The sequence below is a fragment of the Psammomys obesus genome, unplaced genomic scaffold (assembly GCF_907164565.1).
Source record: "Psammomys obesus unplaced genomic scaffold, mPsaObe1.curated_primary_1811, whole genome shotgun sequence".
In the NCBI taxonomy this organism is placed as follows: Eukaryota; Metazoa; Chordata; class Mammalia; order Rodentia; family Muridae; genus Psammomys; species Psammomys obesus.
This window is the reverse complement of record NW_026585644.1, coordinates 17,325,332-17,342,028: the sequence shown is the minus strand read 5'-3', so window position 1 is coordinate 17,342,028 and position 16,697 is coordinate 17,325,332. Positions and strand designations below refer to the sequence as shown.

Sequence of the window (16,697 nt, the reverse complement as noted above, 5' to 3'; positions counted from 1 at the left end):
TTCAGGAAGGGTCCTGGCTATGTGACATTCTTCCTCCTGACTGGTAGTGTCATTGTTAAACATTTATTTCCTTTGGTTGTATATTAATTTCCTGTGTCCAGAGCCTGGGGTTGTTAAACACATTTTGAAATGCCTCTTTGACATTGGGGTTGTCTCTTTTGTGATATGTCTGTTCAGAAACAATTGTCAGTTTCATTTTCACATTTGATTGATTTGTTGAAAATTCCCTTTCAGATTAACTAACTAACTTACTAACTATTTCTTATGTGTGTATGGGGTATGTGTGTGTAAGCAGGGGTGTGAGTACATAGTGTGCATGCAGAGGTGGAAGAACAATGCTCACATTTGGCTTTTCCTTCCAACATGGGATCCTGGGACTGAACTCAGGCCACCAGGCTTGGGGCAAAGTGGCTTTCCCTGCTGAGTCAGCATCCTGGTCAGCCTTCTGCGTTTTGTTGGTTGAATGTGTGGGAAATGTCTTTCTTTGATTTTTGTCCTTTTCGCCATCATTATGGGTCTAGGTATTTTGTCACAGCAGTAAGAAAAATTAACTAATAGAAACACAGCAATTTTTTTGTAGAAAGGGTACATCTAAAAGGGCCACTCCTCTATGTGTTGTTGTTGTTTTTAAAATAAATACAATGTAGAACCATTTAAAGAGGAGACCGAGTCTAGTTTCTTGAAGTTTAATCTCTCACTGCTCCTTCTCTTCCTTTCCTCCTTTCTCTGTTTGTCTCTCTATTTCTGTCTCTGTCTGTCTGTCTGTCTGTCTCTCTTTCTTTAGCTCTCTCCCTCTCTCTCCGTGCACTTGCTGAACTATCGAAGTCCGAAGGCGTCCCTCCTTGCTGACTCACTGAATGCATACACCTCTCAGTGACGGTTTCAGCAGGGGTGGAGGTGGGAAGTGCCTGGGAGAAGATATCCATCAGCCGTGTTGGATGGCCACCATTGTCAATTAGCAGAGTTTGATCGCCGCCATTGCCGATTAGCAGAGTTGAATGGCCATCACTGTTAATCAGCGGGGTTCGATGGGTGCCACTGAGTCTTTTAAAATCCTCACTCAGTTCAGATCTGGGGCTGGAAATAGGCCTTTCTGGTGGACTGCTGCTATGAAGGTTCTCATCTTGCTGGCTTTGCTTGACTATGGTGAAGTGCACTGTGGATATCTCATACTTCTGCTGAGTGAGTCTATTTACAACAGAGTCAGAGTCAGGACCCTGCCATCTCATGGGGACTGGGCCTGAAAAAGCAGGTTTGGTTCCAGGCCCCAGACTGCCTACCAAGAACTACTAAGAAGCAATACCTTTCACACTGATGGCCGAGAATTACCAAGGAGGAGCACCCTTCACACTGGCAGCACAGTAAGGGCTTAGGGGCAACCTTCTCTGGCCAGTTGCACAGCAGTCCTTCTGAGATCATCAGGGTTTTGATTGCTGAGCTCCCAAACAATGGCTCTCACGTTAGACTAGAACATTTTCTCCAGTGGCTCAGCTCCATGCAGCCCTGCTGAACACTGGGTTATCTTGAGCTGAAAATATCCATAACTTGGTTGAGTTTAACGCCATACTCCAAGATGTGTCTCCTGGGTGAGCTCACTTCTAGCAAACTCCCTATGTAGAGAGACTATAACAAACCAAAGAGAAACTAACACAGAGTCTTAGGCTATGTGCAAAACATTTTAATACGTAGAACATGTTACCATACCTTAGAGCGATGCCTGAAAACACAGTGTAATTCTACAGGGAGATACATATATTCCCGAACACCGAACCTCACTCAAGGCTTGCATGATTGTTCATTGTCCAATAATAGCTTATCAAACAGTACCCGTATATCAGGAGGGTAGGGCATGAGCTGCATTATTGCTGGAAGGAATCTACTGCTGCTGCTTTGATTGGCTGTTTATCTATGCAACTATTAGACCCAAACTCCAGTGCAGATCAAACTCAAGCCCATTTTCTTTTTCTTTTTTTTTTTTTCTAGATAATTTTGCCAAATAACACCAGGCAGCTTCCAGCTTAAAACAGTCTAAGATTTTGTCATTTAACACTGTATAATGGAGAGGCCAAGGGCTTGAAAATCAGTATGGGGTGCCCTACCCCTCCAAAGTTCTTAAGTAAATCCCAGTTTACCATATAATTACTCCAGTCAACCACTCATCTGACACAAGGTACCTCTCTGTAACATTTAACAAATGTCAATTAGATCACTCCTCACTTTACCAGTAAAGAGAGAATGTTTCACAAAATGAACACTCAGACTTAACACTGAAAAGGTAATCCAAGTTTGACTTATACAATGATGATAAAATGTAATTCTTCCCTTTAAGAAGAGAGGAGTTTTGAAAATTTTAAGCATAGAGATCTTACACATCCTGTGAGCGTACAAGGGGTTAGGAGGGGAATTGTTTTATTGGGGGTGCACTTAGAATGGCTCACTTCCCAAGTGTACTCTCTTCATATTGTTCTTTTCTTGGGGGAGAGGGTTGGTCACGTTCCCCCAGCTAGAAGAAAATATATGCTGACTCAAAAGAGTGTACTGCACCTTCAAATTTGTGCTCCTGTCATGTGACCAAGTGGGACCTAACTAAAAATCATCAAAAATCTGAAGGGAAATGTGTCTCAACTTTCTCTCAAAAATATCTGTATAGGAGTTGGGTAATGTACAAGTGTGATCTCCAGCACTTAGGAAGCTAAGACAGGGATTATCATGAGATCAGGGCCAGCCTGGACCACATAGTTCATTATAGATTCGAGCAAAAATAGGTAAACAACCACACTAACAAACAAAATAGAAAACACAGAACAACTTGACCTCTTTGATGAGACAACAGCATTTTTTTGCATTTTAGTGACCTAAGTGATATATGAACATCTTTTTCAAGAAAAAAATGCCTAAAATTCCAGTTCCTTAGAAAAATTCTTGGTATTAATACAAGCACACACACAACAACAACAACAACCCGCCCAAACCAAGCAAACAATGAAGGAACTGAACCAAAATTCACCAACTCCTAAAAGACCCTGAAACAAAATTTCTGAAATGCTTAATGAAACCCAGCATCTCGGTGCCCTCTAGTGGCAGCAGTGAAATAGCAGGGGAGTTAGGCGAAACAAAAATTCCCATGATGTTGCCCTTTGATAGGAAGTTATTAATTTCCAAACAGTGAGGTGCTCTCTATGTTTGACAAACTCATGCAATTCTTCCACAGAAAGAAGACTGTGACTAAGTCACATTCTCTCTTCTGTCTTTGTGGTGTAGAGAAGGAACTAGTTTTTCTCATTTGCCCTAGACTCGTTCTTATTTCAGAGTTTGTCAAGAAGTATGCCAAGGAGCCACAGATGCATTTATGCCAAGCCAGTCAGATTTTGTGTCCTGGACAGAGTCCTTTCCACCTATGCTTCCATGGCTCATGGATGGGAAACACAGCCACTGTTGTTTTTCAGAAAAGTGAGACAACCTTTTACTCAAGCTCCTATTTTAGCATGACAGCCTCAGGAAGCCTCAATACCAAGGAGACCATGCCACTAGTGGTACAGTGTATCTTGGTTTTGTCAGGAACCTTGAAGGAGTTTGGTGCAGTGTAGAGCAGCTGTCCTTGAAGCAGCATCAGGTCCTGGGGCCATGGACAGCACATACTTGGAGGTAACTCTTCCCACACGCTCTCTGCAAATGAGTAAGATCCTTATTTCTGTCTCTGTGAGATATGCATTCGTTCCATACTTCCGAGTTTAAAAAAAAGTCCAAGATTCCAAGGCAGAAAAGCATCAGAATAGGCAGCAGTAATTGAAGGACACATTTTGTGATCTTTCCTGGTGACAAAACTGGCAAATTTAGTAGAAAACAGCTTATTTTCTTAGGTGGAAAAGGAAAAAAAAGGAAACATGAAATTCACAGTAAATTAAAAAAAAATCACAAAAACAATTCAAATACAAATTAAGTGTTGGTTCTTTGGGACCACTGAACCTTGTTCCTCTGTGGAATGAGCTCTATCCCTGTGCACAAGGAAATCATCTGTTGTATAAGCTGCCCTAGAATGGCTTTGCTTTTCTTAGTTTGGTTGAACTGAGGAAAAACAGACGGCATTCTCAATAACAACAATCCACAGGCAGCCGGAAGATGTGGGATGGTGGAGGACAGCCTCACAGGCACCTTCCTGTAACTGGTTAGAGTCACCAAGTCTCAGCCTCACCAGTCCAGCTGCAGGTCCGCCTTACTCCATACATACTTCCCTCCACGTCTCAGAAACATCTTTTCATCAAATCCACTGAATTTTATCGCTTCTTCCACGCCAACATCCAGGATGGACCTGGAAGGGTCCTTCCGGCCCCCAGTACAGTTGAGAAAGCGCATCTGGGGAATACAAGGTAGAGATAAGTATGTTCCCATACGGTTTATCCTGTGAAGCTCAGCTGAGGGTATCCTTTTAGAAAATATTTCTCATATCCCAACCAAGTCAAGTGTTATTGATATCTAAGAGAGCCCCTAAAAGATAGCCCCTAAAATCCTCGGGCTCCACTGCCAACTCACACAACTAACACCCGTGGAGAGGGCGGCTTGAACTATGTAGGGGCAGCCCAGGGTCATGAACAGAACAGTCTTACGACTTGGCCCTCTGTTGAAGTGGAGAGGACATTCAGAGCATCCTCTAAATGTGCATGTCCAGATTTGTTTAGACATTGTGCACCGAGGTAACTGAGGGGGCAGAGCAGAGTGAAGTGGCAGCAGCGCTGCAGTGTGAGGAAGCTCAGCTGAATGACCTTGGTAAATTGGTACCTGTGTGGGATGTGAATCCTCACACAGGCTTCTCCTGAAAGGAGCAGGGGATAAGACAGAAGCTGCTGAGGTGAGTAAGGGCTGGCACAAGGACGAAAGTTCCCCCAACACATTCTATCCATTTGTTTTCCTCTGACCCTCTCCTTCCCAGCGTTGTGGGCAGGAATGAGGTCTTCATACTTGTGTGTCTCTACACTAAACATTCTGAGAGGATCAGGGGAACACACTGAGTCATAAAAAAATAAAAAATCAAAATAAATTTTGATTCTTCCATGTTTGTTCCAACTATGTGGAGATCACATGGTTTACTGAAGAGCATGGCTCAAAATTTCCAGCTAATCATGAGAGTTTATATTCCAAAATAATTTTCATTGTCCTCATTAGATCCATAAACTGAGCATTACTATGGTCATTTCCCCCTTTTCACTGCATAAAATTTATGTCGACAATAAATACAATTGCTGTAATTTATTGTTGATTAATTTGTTTGATTAACAAAATACAAAAGTTTTAAAGAAATACTACTCAAAAGGCCAGGGTCAATGCTGTGATCTTTGTCCTTTTTGTAGCTCTTTTTTTAAAAAAGGCACAGCCTGGAAAGGAATTGTCTGTTCTTTGCTGAGAATATCAGCAGAAGTTATAAATCTGAACATTCTAAATAATAATAACAAAGAAAAGGGAAGCAACTGTGTTTTTTTTTTTTTTTCCTTTTTTTAAAATAAGGGCGGGTTTTCCTTTGGAAGCAATGGTCCTGGAGATAATATTAATGATGTCTGAAGGGGACAATGAGACTTCCTCCCATTGTCAAGGTTCATCTGCGGTGGAAGTGTTCGAAGCCCCTGGATTATCCAAGCCAGTGTGCAGTAGAGGTGACAGTGCAGAACCCTCAGATCCAGGCCAGGCCACACAGGGGAGGCCTCTACTTGTGTGTGACATCTGCAGATGCATGGCTCCCTGGGGTGCCATCTCCTGGTGGCTAATGCCAGTCCAGTGCCCTGGGATGTGCTGAGAGGGAACTCGGCATGTGAAGGCAGGGCTGTACCATGCTGACAATAAAGCCAGCAGAGGAACACCGGGCATAACAGATGTGCTCTGAATGTGCTCATTTCAGCACATCACACTGCCGCACCACTAGCTTTCCAGTGACTTCATAATTCATGGGGAATACTCACATATTCATCCAGAATAAGGTAGGAGTCTTTCATCTGCAGTAGAAAAAAAAGAATCACAATTTAGTTTTCATACAACACACACTGTTTGTTCCATATACCTCACTGGCTGTCCCTCCAAAGGTGTGTGTGTGTGTGTGGTGTGTGTTTGTGTGTGTGTATGTGTGTGTCTGTGTGTGTGTGTGTCTGTGTGTGTTGCCTTTTATGTTTCCCACATTCTCCATCTACTTGCAGGCCTTTGAGTGGCCCTCAGCAGTGGAGGGACTACAGGGTCCAGTTCTTCCAGTAATTCTGGATTTTGTGCCTCAGACCAAAAGAATTCTACCCCTCAGGCTGCTTCCAGTGCCCTGGCTTCTTTCACCCCTCCAGCTATTTCCAGGAGAGCTGTTGTCATCTCTCAGTTCCCACCAGGTGGCCACCCTTCAAGGAATCTCCCAGGTTTTCAATGCTTGCTCAAATCATGTTCTCTGGAAAGACCAGTGTTTCTGAAGCCCCAGGTCCTTCTGTGATCTGACTCGAGGTGGATTCGCATTCTTGGGTGTATTGGGCATTGCTGAACTGTCTGTAGGGAAGTTTTGACAACCTTTTCTACCCCTAATAAAAGCTAGGCAGTAAATAATATAATTTCTCTTTCTTCCAGCTTCCTTCTATCTTTCTTCCCCCTCCTTTCCCTTTTCTTCACCTTCCTTCCTTTCCTCTTCTTCCTCTTTTTCTCCCCCCGTTCCATATCCCCTCCTTTTGACAGGTCATCAGTTGGCCTAGGATGACCTCAACCTTACTACATAGCCAAGGATGTCCTTGAGTTTTTAGTTCTCCTGAATGCTGGATTACAGACTTGCAGTGACAGTTTTTAGCTATGCTGGAGGATCAAACCCAGAGATTCCAGAGCACTAGGCAGGCATTTTCCCAAGTAAGACACATCTCTAGATCAGTTAAAATTTCTGGATATGCAGGGCACATAGTCTGTGGTCCCAGTTACCCAGCTCTGCACCACACTGTGAAAGCCACCATCACCATCAAAACAACAACAACAAATAAACAAGCAAGCAAGCAAGCAAGCAAACAAACAAATGCAAAACACAAATAAAATAATAAAAGAATGTAGCACAACCCTGCTCCTTGGCAACTTCATATGTAGAGCCTGAGAATTGCAAGCCATTTTTTTCTGCATTTTATCCAACTTGCAAAGAATAGAGAGGGTGATAATCAGTAGAGAGGGTGACACCAACATGGAAGCAATCATAACTTTCTTCAGTGTTTGAGTACTACCCACATGCTTTCCACACACGTAGAGTTTGTGTGTGTGTGTGTGTTAATTTTATATTAGAGCTATACATATGATTATACATTTAATCATACCATCTCTGAGGTGGTCTAGTCAAACACATTCTTGGGTAGAAAAGAAATCAATGTCATTGAAGAACCCCACCCCCAGATGACAGGTGGCCGTGACTCTCCTCTATCTCTTTGGTTCTAGGATTGTACTCCTCGCTCTTTCTTCTTCCAGAATGTCTAGAATAATAACATAGCAATTGCAAAGCTCCCAGGAGAGAGAGTCACCACTTTCCCCACTTAGAATCAGTGTAGATTTGTGGTAGTGAACAAGGCAGCTTTTGCTGCATACAACCTTCTGATTAGATTCAGGCACCAAACAGGACACGTCTTTGTGACGCTCTAAGAATGCTTCAAATTCTTCATTGCTTATCAGAAATCTTTCTGCTTCCCTCAGGGCATCTTCTCCGGAGTTCTCACCCTCAATCAGAAGGCACTGGAAAACCTGGGAGAAGATAAAGCATGTGTAAGGTGAGAGCCTTCCACCATCATTCAATACAAGCCTACAGGGAACAAAAAATCCTTCTCAAGTGGTTACTCCACCCAGTTCAGGATGAGCGAGCTCAGAATACAATTGCTAGTTGCTGCTAAATCTTTGAGGGCTTAGAATATGAGGCTCTGAGCCACAAGTAATAGAGCTAACAAAGTAAATATGCTTTCCCTTGGAATGTTGCTTACATCAGTAAAGAGCCCACAGGTATCAGAGATTTCTAAGAATAAACAGGACCTGACCCTTGCCACTGAGAGCCATTATCTTGAAATGACTGATCAGGTATCCTGAGTAGGATGCAGAAGATTTGTAGAAAAATACTCATGAGAGAAGAGCAATCTAAAGCAAGGAGAGAAATGTATATGTGAATTTTAAGAATAAGAGGGTGAAAGGAGGATAGTGAGGGGCACGAAGAGTCAGAGTAGGGCTGAGTTGAGGGAGAAAAAAAGGTGAGCAGCATAACAGGTGATCAAGAGGGGCAGGTCTTAGGTCTCTGGGCTCCTCTATCAAAGTTCTCTGCTTCTCTATTGGCCAGTCTTGGCTCTTTTTACCATCCATATTTCTTTAGCTATTTCCCATTTATTCCATGTCTGAGGATGTGCTGACATTCTATTTCAATACACCTAATTAAAAAAAAAAATCTTTAAAGTATATAGCATTTTTAGCTTCCCCCAAGCTTATTTCCAAACATATTACAGTACAATCAAAGGAAAAATTATATCATATCTTTATCTCCCTCTGTCTTGGCATACTTTGTATCTAAGGAAGATCAAAGGTGACCTTGAGATGTCAGCTTTCCTTAAGTGAGCATGACTCTGGTCTTGCTGGGACCCTTTTGACTGGTCAGCCCCACATGTGGAAATTCTTCCCTGCTTTCAAAATATAGTCAATTGGCAACTTCCGTGATGTTTTACAGTTCATCTTGATATATACTCCACTTTCCCATGTTCTACACATACAAGTGTGATGGAACATGGAACATGCACGTTATATTCCATGACAAAAATCAACTCCCAAATCTTATTCCCAGGTGTGTCCGCTCTGCATCCAGGCACAGAGTCAAAGCAGCTCCATAGGAGTCACCATGCAGCTTGTTAAATAGTTATGCCCATGCCAACCATTCTGACCAGGCCTGCTCTTACTGGATGGACATTAGTGGATGCAGGAGTTCAAGAAGCTGCTTTCTTAGGAGCCCCCTTGGTGGGTTCTGAACAGCCAGGGGTAGAAAATTTGAATTTGCAGTGAATTTCTGCTGTACATTGTGGATCCTATCTATGATAGGCTGACTTGTATCCTGTGAGCCAGAGCCTTCCAGTGGCTGCTGTTTGGGCCAGTCCTAAGGAATTTATTTTGGAACAAAGGCTGACATTGCTCTATAGACTCCCCTGTCACCATGCAATTCAATGGAAACTCAAGAGCCTCAGAATTTAAGAACATCTAGGCCCAACAATAACATGACAGGAATGGGGGAAAATGTTCTTTTATTGAAAATTTACTCTTCAGAACATCTCCAAGCACTGAACATGACCTTGACCTTCACTCTCAGAAAATTCCTGAAGAAAATCATTTCAAGATTTGGAAACAGAATATGAATCAAAGAATACTGAGGATTCAAACTTAAGAGAGAGAAGAGCCAAGGTCATGGATAGTTAATTCCAACATCCTGGGTGTTTCTGTTGTTTTAGTGTCACTGATCCAAGCTTCTCCTGAAAGTTTTGTAGACTGAAGCCAAATATGTCCTAGTGTAGACTCACCTTCCAGCGGACAGGACTCAGAGCCTTGATGTGCTCATTCATGTCTTCGTCCACATTAAAGCGATTAATGACAGAATTGATCTTGAAAGCCACCTTGTAATCCCTGCACCACTTCCGCAGCTTTTGAAGGTTTTCCACATGGTTCTTCTTTCCTTGACCACGGCCAATGAGAACGTTAACCTGCTCATTGAAGCTGTCACAGGAGATAGCAAGAATGTCCAAATACTCTCCTGCAGGAAAATGATGATGATGATGATGATGATGATGATGATGATGATAATAATAATAATAATAATAACAGTAATAATAATAATAATTTTCCCTGAGACCCTCAAATTCATTTACATCTCTTTACAGTAAAGGTTGTCTTCCTGGTTGTGTTTTAAAGAATTTTGTGATTCGCTGTCTCATTGGGGATGTGAATTACACATATTATGTATATTATCATTAAAATTCATGCACGCTTAATGAAAGCATGAGAGCTACTTAAGGTGATCAGCTTTAACTGCATATAGGTATGTGCATGAGTAATCACTGGAATACTTTAATCAGGTTTTTGCACTTGTTTCATTATAGAGAGTATATGAATTATGAAGCCTATTCCTTTCAATTATGAACAATTTGCTTTGCCCAGCACACAGACAAAATTGCATCATAGGTGATATCTAGTGTTTTTTGCCAGGTTTGTGAGCTTCCTTTTCATATGCCTTGTACATTTTGTTTACTATGCATATATTTTTCAGACACTCCATGCTATGTCAGGTACAACTGCTCTAGAGGCTGAGAAAACCAAGATAAAGAGGAGCTGGGTGTAGGTACCATGGTACAAACAGGCTCCACCCTGCAAAGCCATGAGTTAAGAGTTCTGATAAGGAGTCCTTTGAAGAGCTCAGAAAATATTGAAAATTATCTTCGTTTTGGGGCTCTCTTCACTGGTTTCTGCAGGTTTTCCTCTCTGTTTCTTGTGACCTCTCTCTCTTCCTTCCCTGCTCCCTGCTTTTCCCTTTCTGAGAAGAGTAGGCATCCTCAAAGTTGAGACATTACTTGCAGCTAAGCAAGGTGAGGTCTCCTGGTTATTGAGAATTTCCAAAATTTTCTATTTTATCTTAAAAATCCTTTTGACATTACCGAGAATCTAAGAGTTCTAGAATTTCTTTTGGATACTATTCTCTTTAATCATGAAAAGACTAATTTTAGCTTCTTTTTTAGGCTTAATTCATGGTGATCTGTATTTAAGAAGCACAAACCAGAACCAGAGTAAGGCTGTTATTTGAAACAACTTAAAGTATTCCAAATCTGGTTCTCAAGTAAATTCCTGAAGGGATATCATACCAGGATGAGACAACTGGACATATAGTCTCTAACAAAGGGAAAACAGACGTTCGAAATCAAACACATAAAACCAGTCTCTTCCAGGAGCACTGTGGCTGACTGATTTAGACGTGCTGAGCAGATAGATATCTGTGAGTCCATCACTGAATCCTGACACCTCTCTATGCTTGTTTCGGCAATGTCTCCTCCTCCTGATCACAGTTCTTGGGAGGAATGGCTTGACAGAGCCCATCTGTTAACTCAGTCCTTACATTTTTCCAGAAGCTCTGGGGCTCCGGTGGGGTACTGTGTATTTCTTGCACTTATGGCTGCTGCAACAGCTTGTGTAACCACTGTGGGTGATGTTTGTAAGCTCCAGCCATCGGAACATGTGTCAAGATTGTGTCAGACAGATGTGTGATGTGCCTGGGGTCCCAGTGGCCACACACTTAACAATATGTGCCTGAGTGACCAGTACTTTATGACACTCTCTGATCCAAGACCTAAGTGAGGTTTCTGTGTGAAAAGAACCCCAACATTGCCTGAGGTTTGCTGCTCGAAAGAATGCTGAACTTGTGTAGGTTCAGTTAGAGATAGCTTAGGACCAGATGTCCTGTCCAGACACAGTGGTTCATGCCTGTGCCCTGCTGTTGTTTGCTCTGTATTTGCTCTCACTGCAAGGTTCTTGCCAAACTCCTAACTGGAGGGGTTGTAAGCCTGTGACCAGCTTTTCCTCATGCACGTAGATCCAATTTCAAGTTATTTGCAGACATTCTTAATTAACATATTTAACACAGAATATTGTTTTATGTGCCCTGGGTAATTTGAGGATATGGCAAGTTTCCGTCTAGTATAAAAGTCAATTAACATTTGTAACTGGCAGCTACCTGACTGTTATGAAGAGGGCGTCACATATGGCATTTACAGTATGTGTGTTCCTTCCTCTCTAGGCAATGATGCCGGGTTACATCACCATTTCCGGGTGGCCAGTCTCTGACATGTACTGCAGAGATCCTCCTGTCCACACCCCTTGCCACGGGTACAGATATTTTGAGCCTATCCTACAGGAAGGGTGTTTCCCAGGGCCACTCCCTAAAACACAGTCCACTGCTGTCTATTCACGCTGATTCTGTCATCTCCTTTCTGTCTCACTTGGTACCTCCCACTGGTCCCCATGCAGTGCCTCCCTTCACAGAAGCCTGGTTTAATATACTACCTGGTTTAATGCACTACCCAGGATTCTTCCTCCAGTCACTGTGTCATTGTTCCTGCTTCTAAAAAATCCTCCTTGCCTGTCCAAACTTCATAGACAACCTCACCCACAAGCACAGCCTCTGCCGGCAGGCATCCCTGCAGAAGCATTCTGTGAAGTTACCAACCAAAAGTACCAGCTTTCCCTTTGAATTACTCTAGAGCCCCATAGGGTCACAAAGCAAGGGCAGGGAAAGGAACTCTGGTGGGAGGGTTAGAACTGACTTCTAAACAGAAAGTAGTCATAACTGAACACATTTTCAGGAGCTGCCCTGTGCCGTGTATTCCTCTAACAACATGACAAGTGCTGACAACTCAATCATTGGCATTCTCAGAAAATCTTCAGAGCCCTGAATTCAGCCAGGCCACGTGATATGGTGATACGAGATTCTGATGTGACTGGATTTGCAATCAGCTTAGACCTAACAGGGATTAAAAATAAAAAAGTCTTACTAGATAATCCTGGCTGACCTAGAACTCCCTATATAGATCAGGCTGGCCTTGAACTCACAGAGATCCATTTGTCTCTGCTTCCTGAATTCTGTGATTAAAGGCATTCACTACCATGACCTCTGTCTAACAGAGACATTAACATAGTCGTAGAGTGTGTTGCTTTTCTTCAGTAATGGCTAAACTTAGGCACTAGTTATCCATGTCTGCTAAATTAGAAGGGTGTGGCAAAGGGCTGTGCGCTGGCCCGTTCTGTTATCTGTTTCTCCATACTTGCTTATTTAGCACCCAAAAGAAACAAAATAACCCAGCCTCATACACAAATTATACATACATACATAGGACATGTTAGAAGTGAACAAGTTCAAATTACATTTTCTTTCCTCCCAATTCCCCCAACGCTTTGGCCTGGAGCCCAGGGGGAATGGAAATGCAGGAGTCAACAGTATGAGTTGCAGTGTCCAAGGTGTCATCCAAGGAAGCTTACCATAGTCCTTGAACCACCTCTCCCGGACGAGGCTGCCATTGCTCACTATGCTCACGGAGGGTAGGGCTAGCTCTTCCTTGCAGAACTTCACAAGCTTGCCCACATATTCACCCCTGTCCTGCAGGAAGGGCTCTCCTCCTGAAAAGTTGACCTTCTCCATACCTGTGAGGGGTAAAAAAAAATACCCTGCACTTTTGCACTTTTCAAACACCTGTTTCATTACTTATATTTCTATATTATAAATACATATATTGTTTGTGTTATGTTTATATTTATAATATATAATATCATACGTTATATCATATTTCCAAACACCGTTCATTATTGGTTTATGGGGCTGAAGAGGTAGCTCAGCAGTGAAGAGTGTTTGTTGTTCTTTCAGAGGACCAGAGTTTAGTTCTCAGCACCCACCTTCAGCAGATCACAATTCCCTATGTCTCTGGGGACATCAACAAATGCACTCGAGTGCACACACATGCACTCACGCACTCACGCACGCACATACACACACACACACGCGCACACACACACGCATATACATACTTAAAAATAAACCTTATCATTTTTTGTTTTTTAATTGTGTGTGTGCGTGCATGTGCGTGTGTGTGTGTGTGTGTGTGTGTGTGTGTGTGTGTGCGTGCGTGTGTATGCATGTGTGTAATGAGATCATAATGGCTGTGATGTCAGGACTCAGAGCCTGTGGCTCTGCCAAACAGCTTACATGAGTGGGCAGGTGAATCCAAAAGCTGCATTTTAAGGAGAAACCATGCTTTCAGTTAGGAAAGCAGAGGCTGTGGCTACATTACTAAGACCAGACTTTGATGTAGGTCCCAGTGAGGTAGCAAGGCTCACGTCTTTACTGTGGGTAATGAGCCAGGATAGCCTGGAGCTGAGTGAGTCAGCTGAGATCCTACTGAGCAGTGCTTTGTACTGTATGGTTTCATTATCACAGGCCAGCCTAACGTGAGTATCAGAAATCCAGTTGGGAGTCCCACGGGGTCAGTGTGGTGGCTAGAGGCCAGTGTGCACCTGGAGCACTGGCCAATAATTCTCTCTTTCCCCTGCTGTGCTCCAGGGAGACCTCTTGGCAGAGTGAGTCATCTGGAAGTGTAGTTAGCACGCTTGGCACTTAGACATGTCTGTTGCGCTTCAGTCAAAGAGTGAGCAGAAAGAGAAGGCAGTCCGTCGGTGAGTAGGTGCTCTGGAAAGACTAGAAAAGAGGAAGGAAGGAGGGGAGGAAGGAAGGAGAGGAGGAAGGAAGGGCAGGCTTGGAGAAGTTTCTGCATTTGAACTTCACTGCTGAATTGCTACCTGAAAATGATTGCTGGAGTGGGACAGCAAATCTTGGGAGAAAAATCCCATGATGTGCCTGCCAAAAATTATTTTAAGGCTCATATGGGGCTAGAGAGGTGGCTCAGTGTGTGATACACAGCTCTGAGAACTTGTGTTCTAAGCCCCAGTACCTGAGTAAACCTGAACATGTTAGTGAGAGTGAAATGTCAGCTCTCTTACTCCGAGATGAGAAGAGAAGACAGGAGAATCTGTGAGCCTTAAATGTTAATCAACATTGCAATATCAGCAGTGAACCACAGAGAAACCCTGTCTAAGATCAGATTAACACCTGAAGTTGTCCTTTGATGTTCACAGGCTTGCTATGCCAAGCAGGTGACCAGACTAGCACACAAGCACGAGTACGCGCGCTCGCGCGCACACACACACACACACACACACACACACACACACACACACACACGATGTGAATACACAGATTTTTTTTTTTTTTTAAAGAAAGAGAAAAGTTTCCAACAAGGAATACAGATGGAACAGGGTGAAGCTTCTGCCAGGCTGTTCACATGGAGGACTTGGGTCTTCCCTTCTCCTCTCCTCACTTAGTGTTTCTGGAAATCGTATTCCTCTTGGCAAACTCTTATCACTTATACAGTTTTCCTGAATGCCTGTTTCTAAACGTGAGGAGAAACTGGGGTCACGGTCCACGCACCTCTGTTCACAGTAACAAGTGTTTGTTTCAAGGTCCTGGCCAGCCCACCTTCCAGACTGGAGGTCCTTCTTGTCGACTCAATGCTCCTTGCCCATTCATTCAAAATCACCTGTTCCCTGCCTGGTGGTGCTGTGTCTAGTTCTCATGAAGCCCTTCCCTGGCCCATCATATGAGCAACTCCCTGTCACAGAGCATCCTGGCTTTTGCCGGGGCCAGGAACTTACCAGCTTGTTTGAGCAGAAGCAGTCCTCGCTTGGCCTCCTCCAGGGGAAGCACAAAGGATGTCTTGGCTGTGTGGAAGCAGAAGCCGCATTTGTAATTGCACTGACGAGTGAAGTGGTAGTTGACGCTGACAGGGACTGTGGGCTGAGTGCTGTTCTGTTCTTCCTGGGTCTCCTCGGGCTCACCCTGGACCTGTGGCTGCCCCTTTCCAGGACCTAGCCACCCAAGTGCTATTCTCAGCCAGCAGAACAGGATGAGCAGGCCACTCCAGAGGGATCCCAGCTGCTGCTGGAACAGGCTCAGCAGCCGAGCAGCAAGAGCAGTGGGCTCCAGCATCCCCATGGTGACTAGCACTCACCTGTGGCTGTCTATGAGGGCTTATAAACTGTGGACCAGCCACACCCCCTAGCATTCTGTCACGAGGAAGGAAACACCACACCGCCCTTGAGTAAGTCTCAGCTGGAAAGAGTTTCTGTTTTCTGAAAATGAAAGTTGAACCAGAGCCAAGAGCGAAGCTCAGGATGGAAGTCAACACACTGCTTTTCCCTGGAGGCTGCTCCTATGACCTGGGTAAACAGCCTCTGTCCTGATGCTGCTGCAAGGATTCCAGCAACCACCAGATTCTGACAGATGGGTCTTACACACACACACACACACACACACACACACACACACACACACACTATGTGTTAAGCCTCTTGTAAGGAATATCCATGCATACTTAACAATCTTTAAATACTGTTCTGTCATCCCTACCCCACCCCCACCAAACAAACAAACAAAACAAGAGCATCAAAAACTTCTGTTTTTGTTATGTCGCAATTCAGATGTATGCTGACCTTGGCAGTGTCTGGCAACTCTCTGTAAGTGAAGGAAGGAAAAGGGATTCAAGACTGCTATTTAGTCAAAAATGCCAGAGAAATTTGGCAAAGTAAAGCTTGATTCCTTAGTAATTAGTGCTTTCTCTTTTTATATTGTTAAAGGACATACGATGTTAATATTTCTCAAGTGCTTTTCTTTAAAGCTTTGCCATCATGGTACAGCTCCACAATACTGACAGTCACACAGCACAGCATGTGGACAGTGTCTTTCCTCCAGGTGAGCGCCTGCATCTCAGTAATAAGGTCCCTCAGGACAACAGGTTAAACTTGCTTTGCTCAATCTCTGAACTTCTCCTCTTTTGATGTCTCTGTCTTCCCCCTGACATCTTTCTCTGGGAGCTCCATGTTCCTCGAGTTGTTTTCTTTGTGTTGTTTTTAGTTCTTCCAGAAGAAGAGAGAGTAAGGCAGTCCCATGGCTAAAGAGTGCAAGCCAGGAGATTTGGTAGGAGCTGTTGGAGGAACAGTAAGAACCAAGATTAGTCCTCTGCACAGAGGTAGCCAGTGGCAGCTGAGTCTCCAAATGGGCTCCCTAGTAAGGGGAACAGGGGCTGTCTCTTACGTGGACTCAGTGTCTG

General features: G+C 43.6%; 1 protein-coding gene across 1 annotated transcript; it reads right to left on the bottom strand.

Annotated features, from left to right (window-relative positions):
* Window positions 1-1,667: 1,667 nt before the first annotated feature.
* Rsad2 (radical S-adenosyl methionine domain containing 2) lies at window positions 1,668-15,583 on the bottom strand. The gene is made up of 6 exons (XM_055618933.1): window positions 15,244-15,583; window positions 13,021-13,182; window positions 9,522-9,751; window positions 7,573-7,722; window positions 5,949-5,981; window positions 1,668-4,353 (listed from the first exon to the last, which is right to left on the bottom strand). Exons 1-6 carry the CDS (start codon window positions 15,581-15,583, stop codon window positions 4,189-4,191), a joined length of 1,080 nt encoding a protein of 359 aa, XP_055474908.1. The 3' UTR covers window positions 1,668-4,188.
* Between the last annotated feature and the right edge of the window lie 1,114 nt (window positions 15,584-16,697).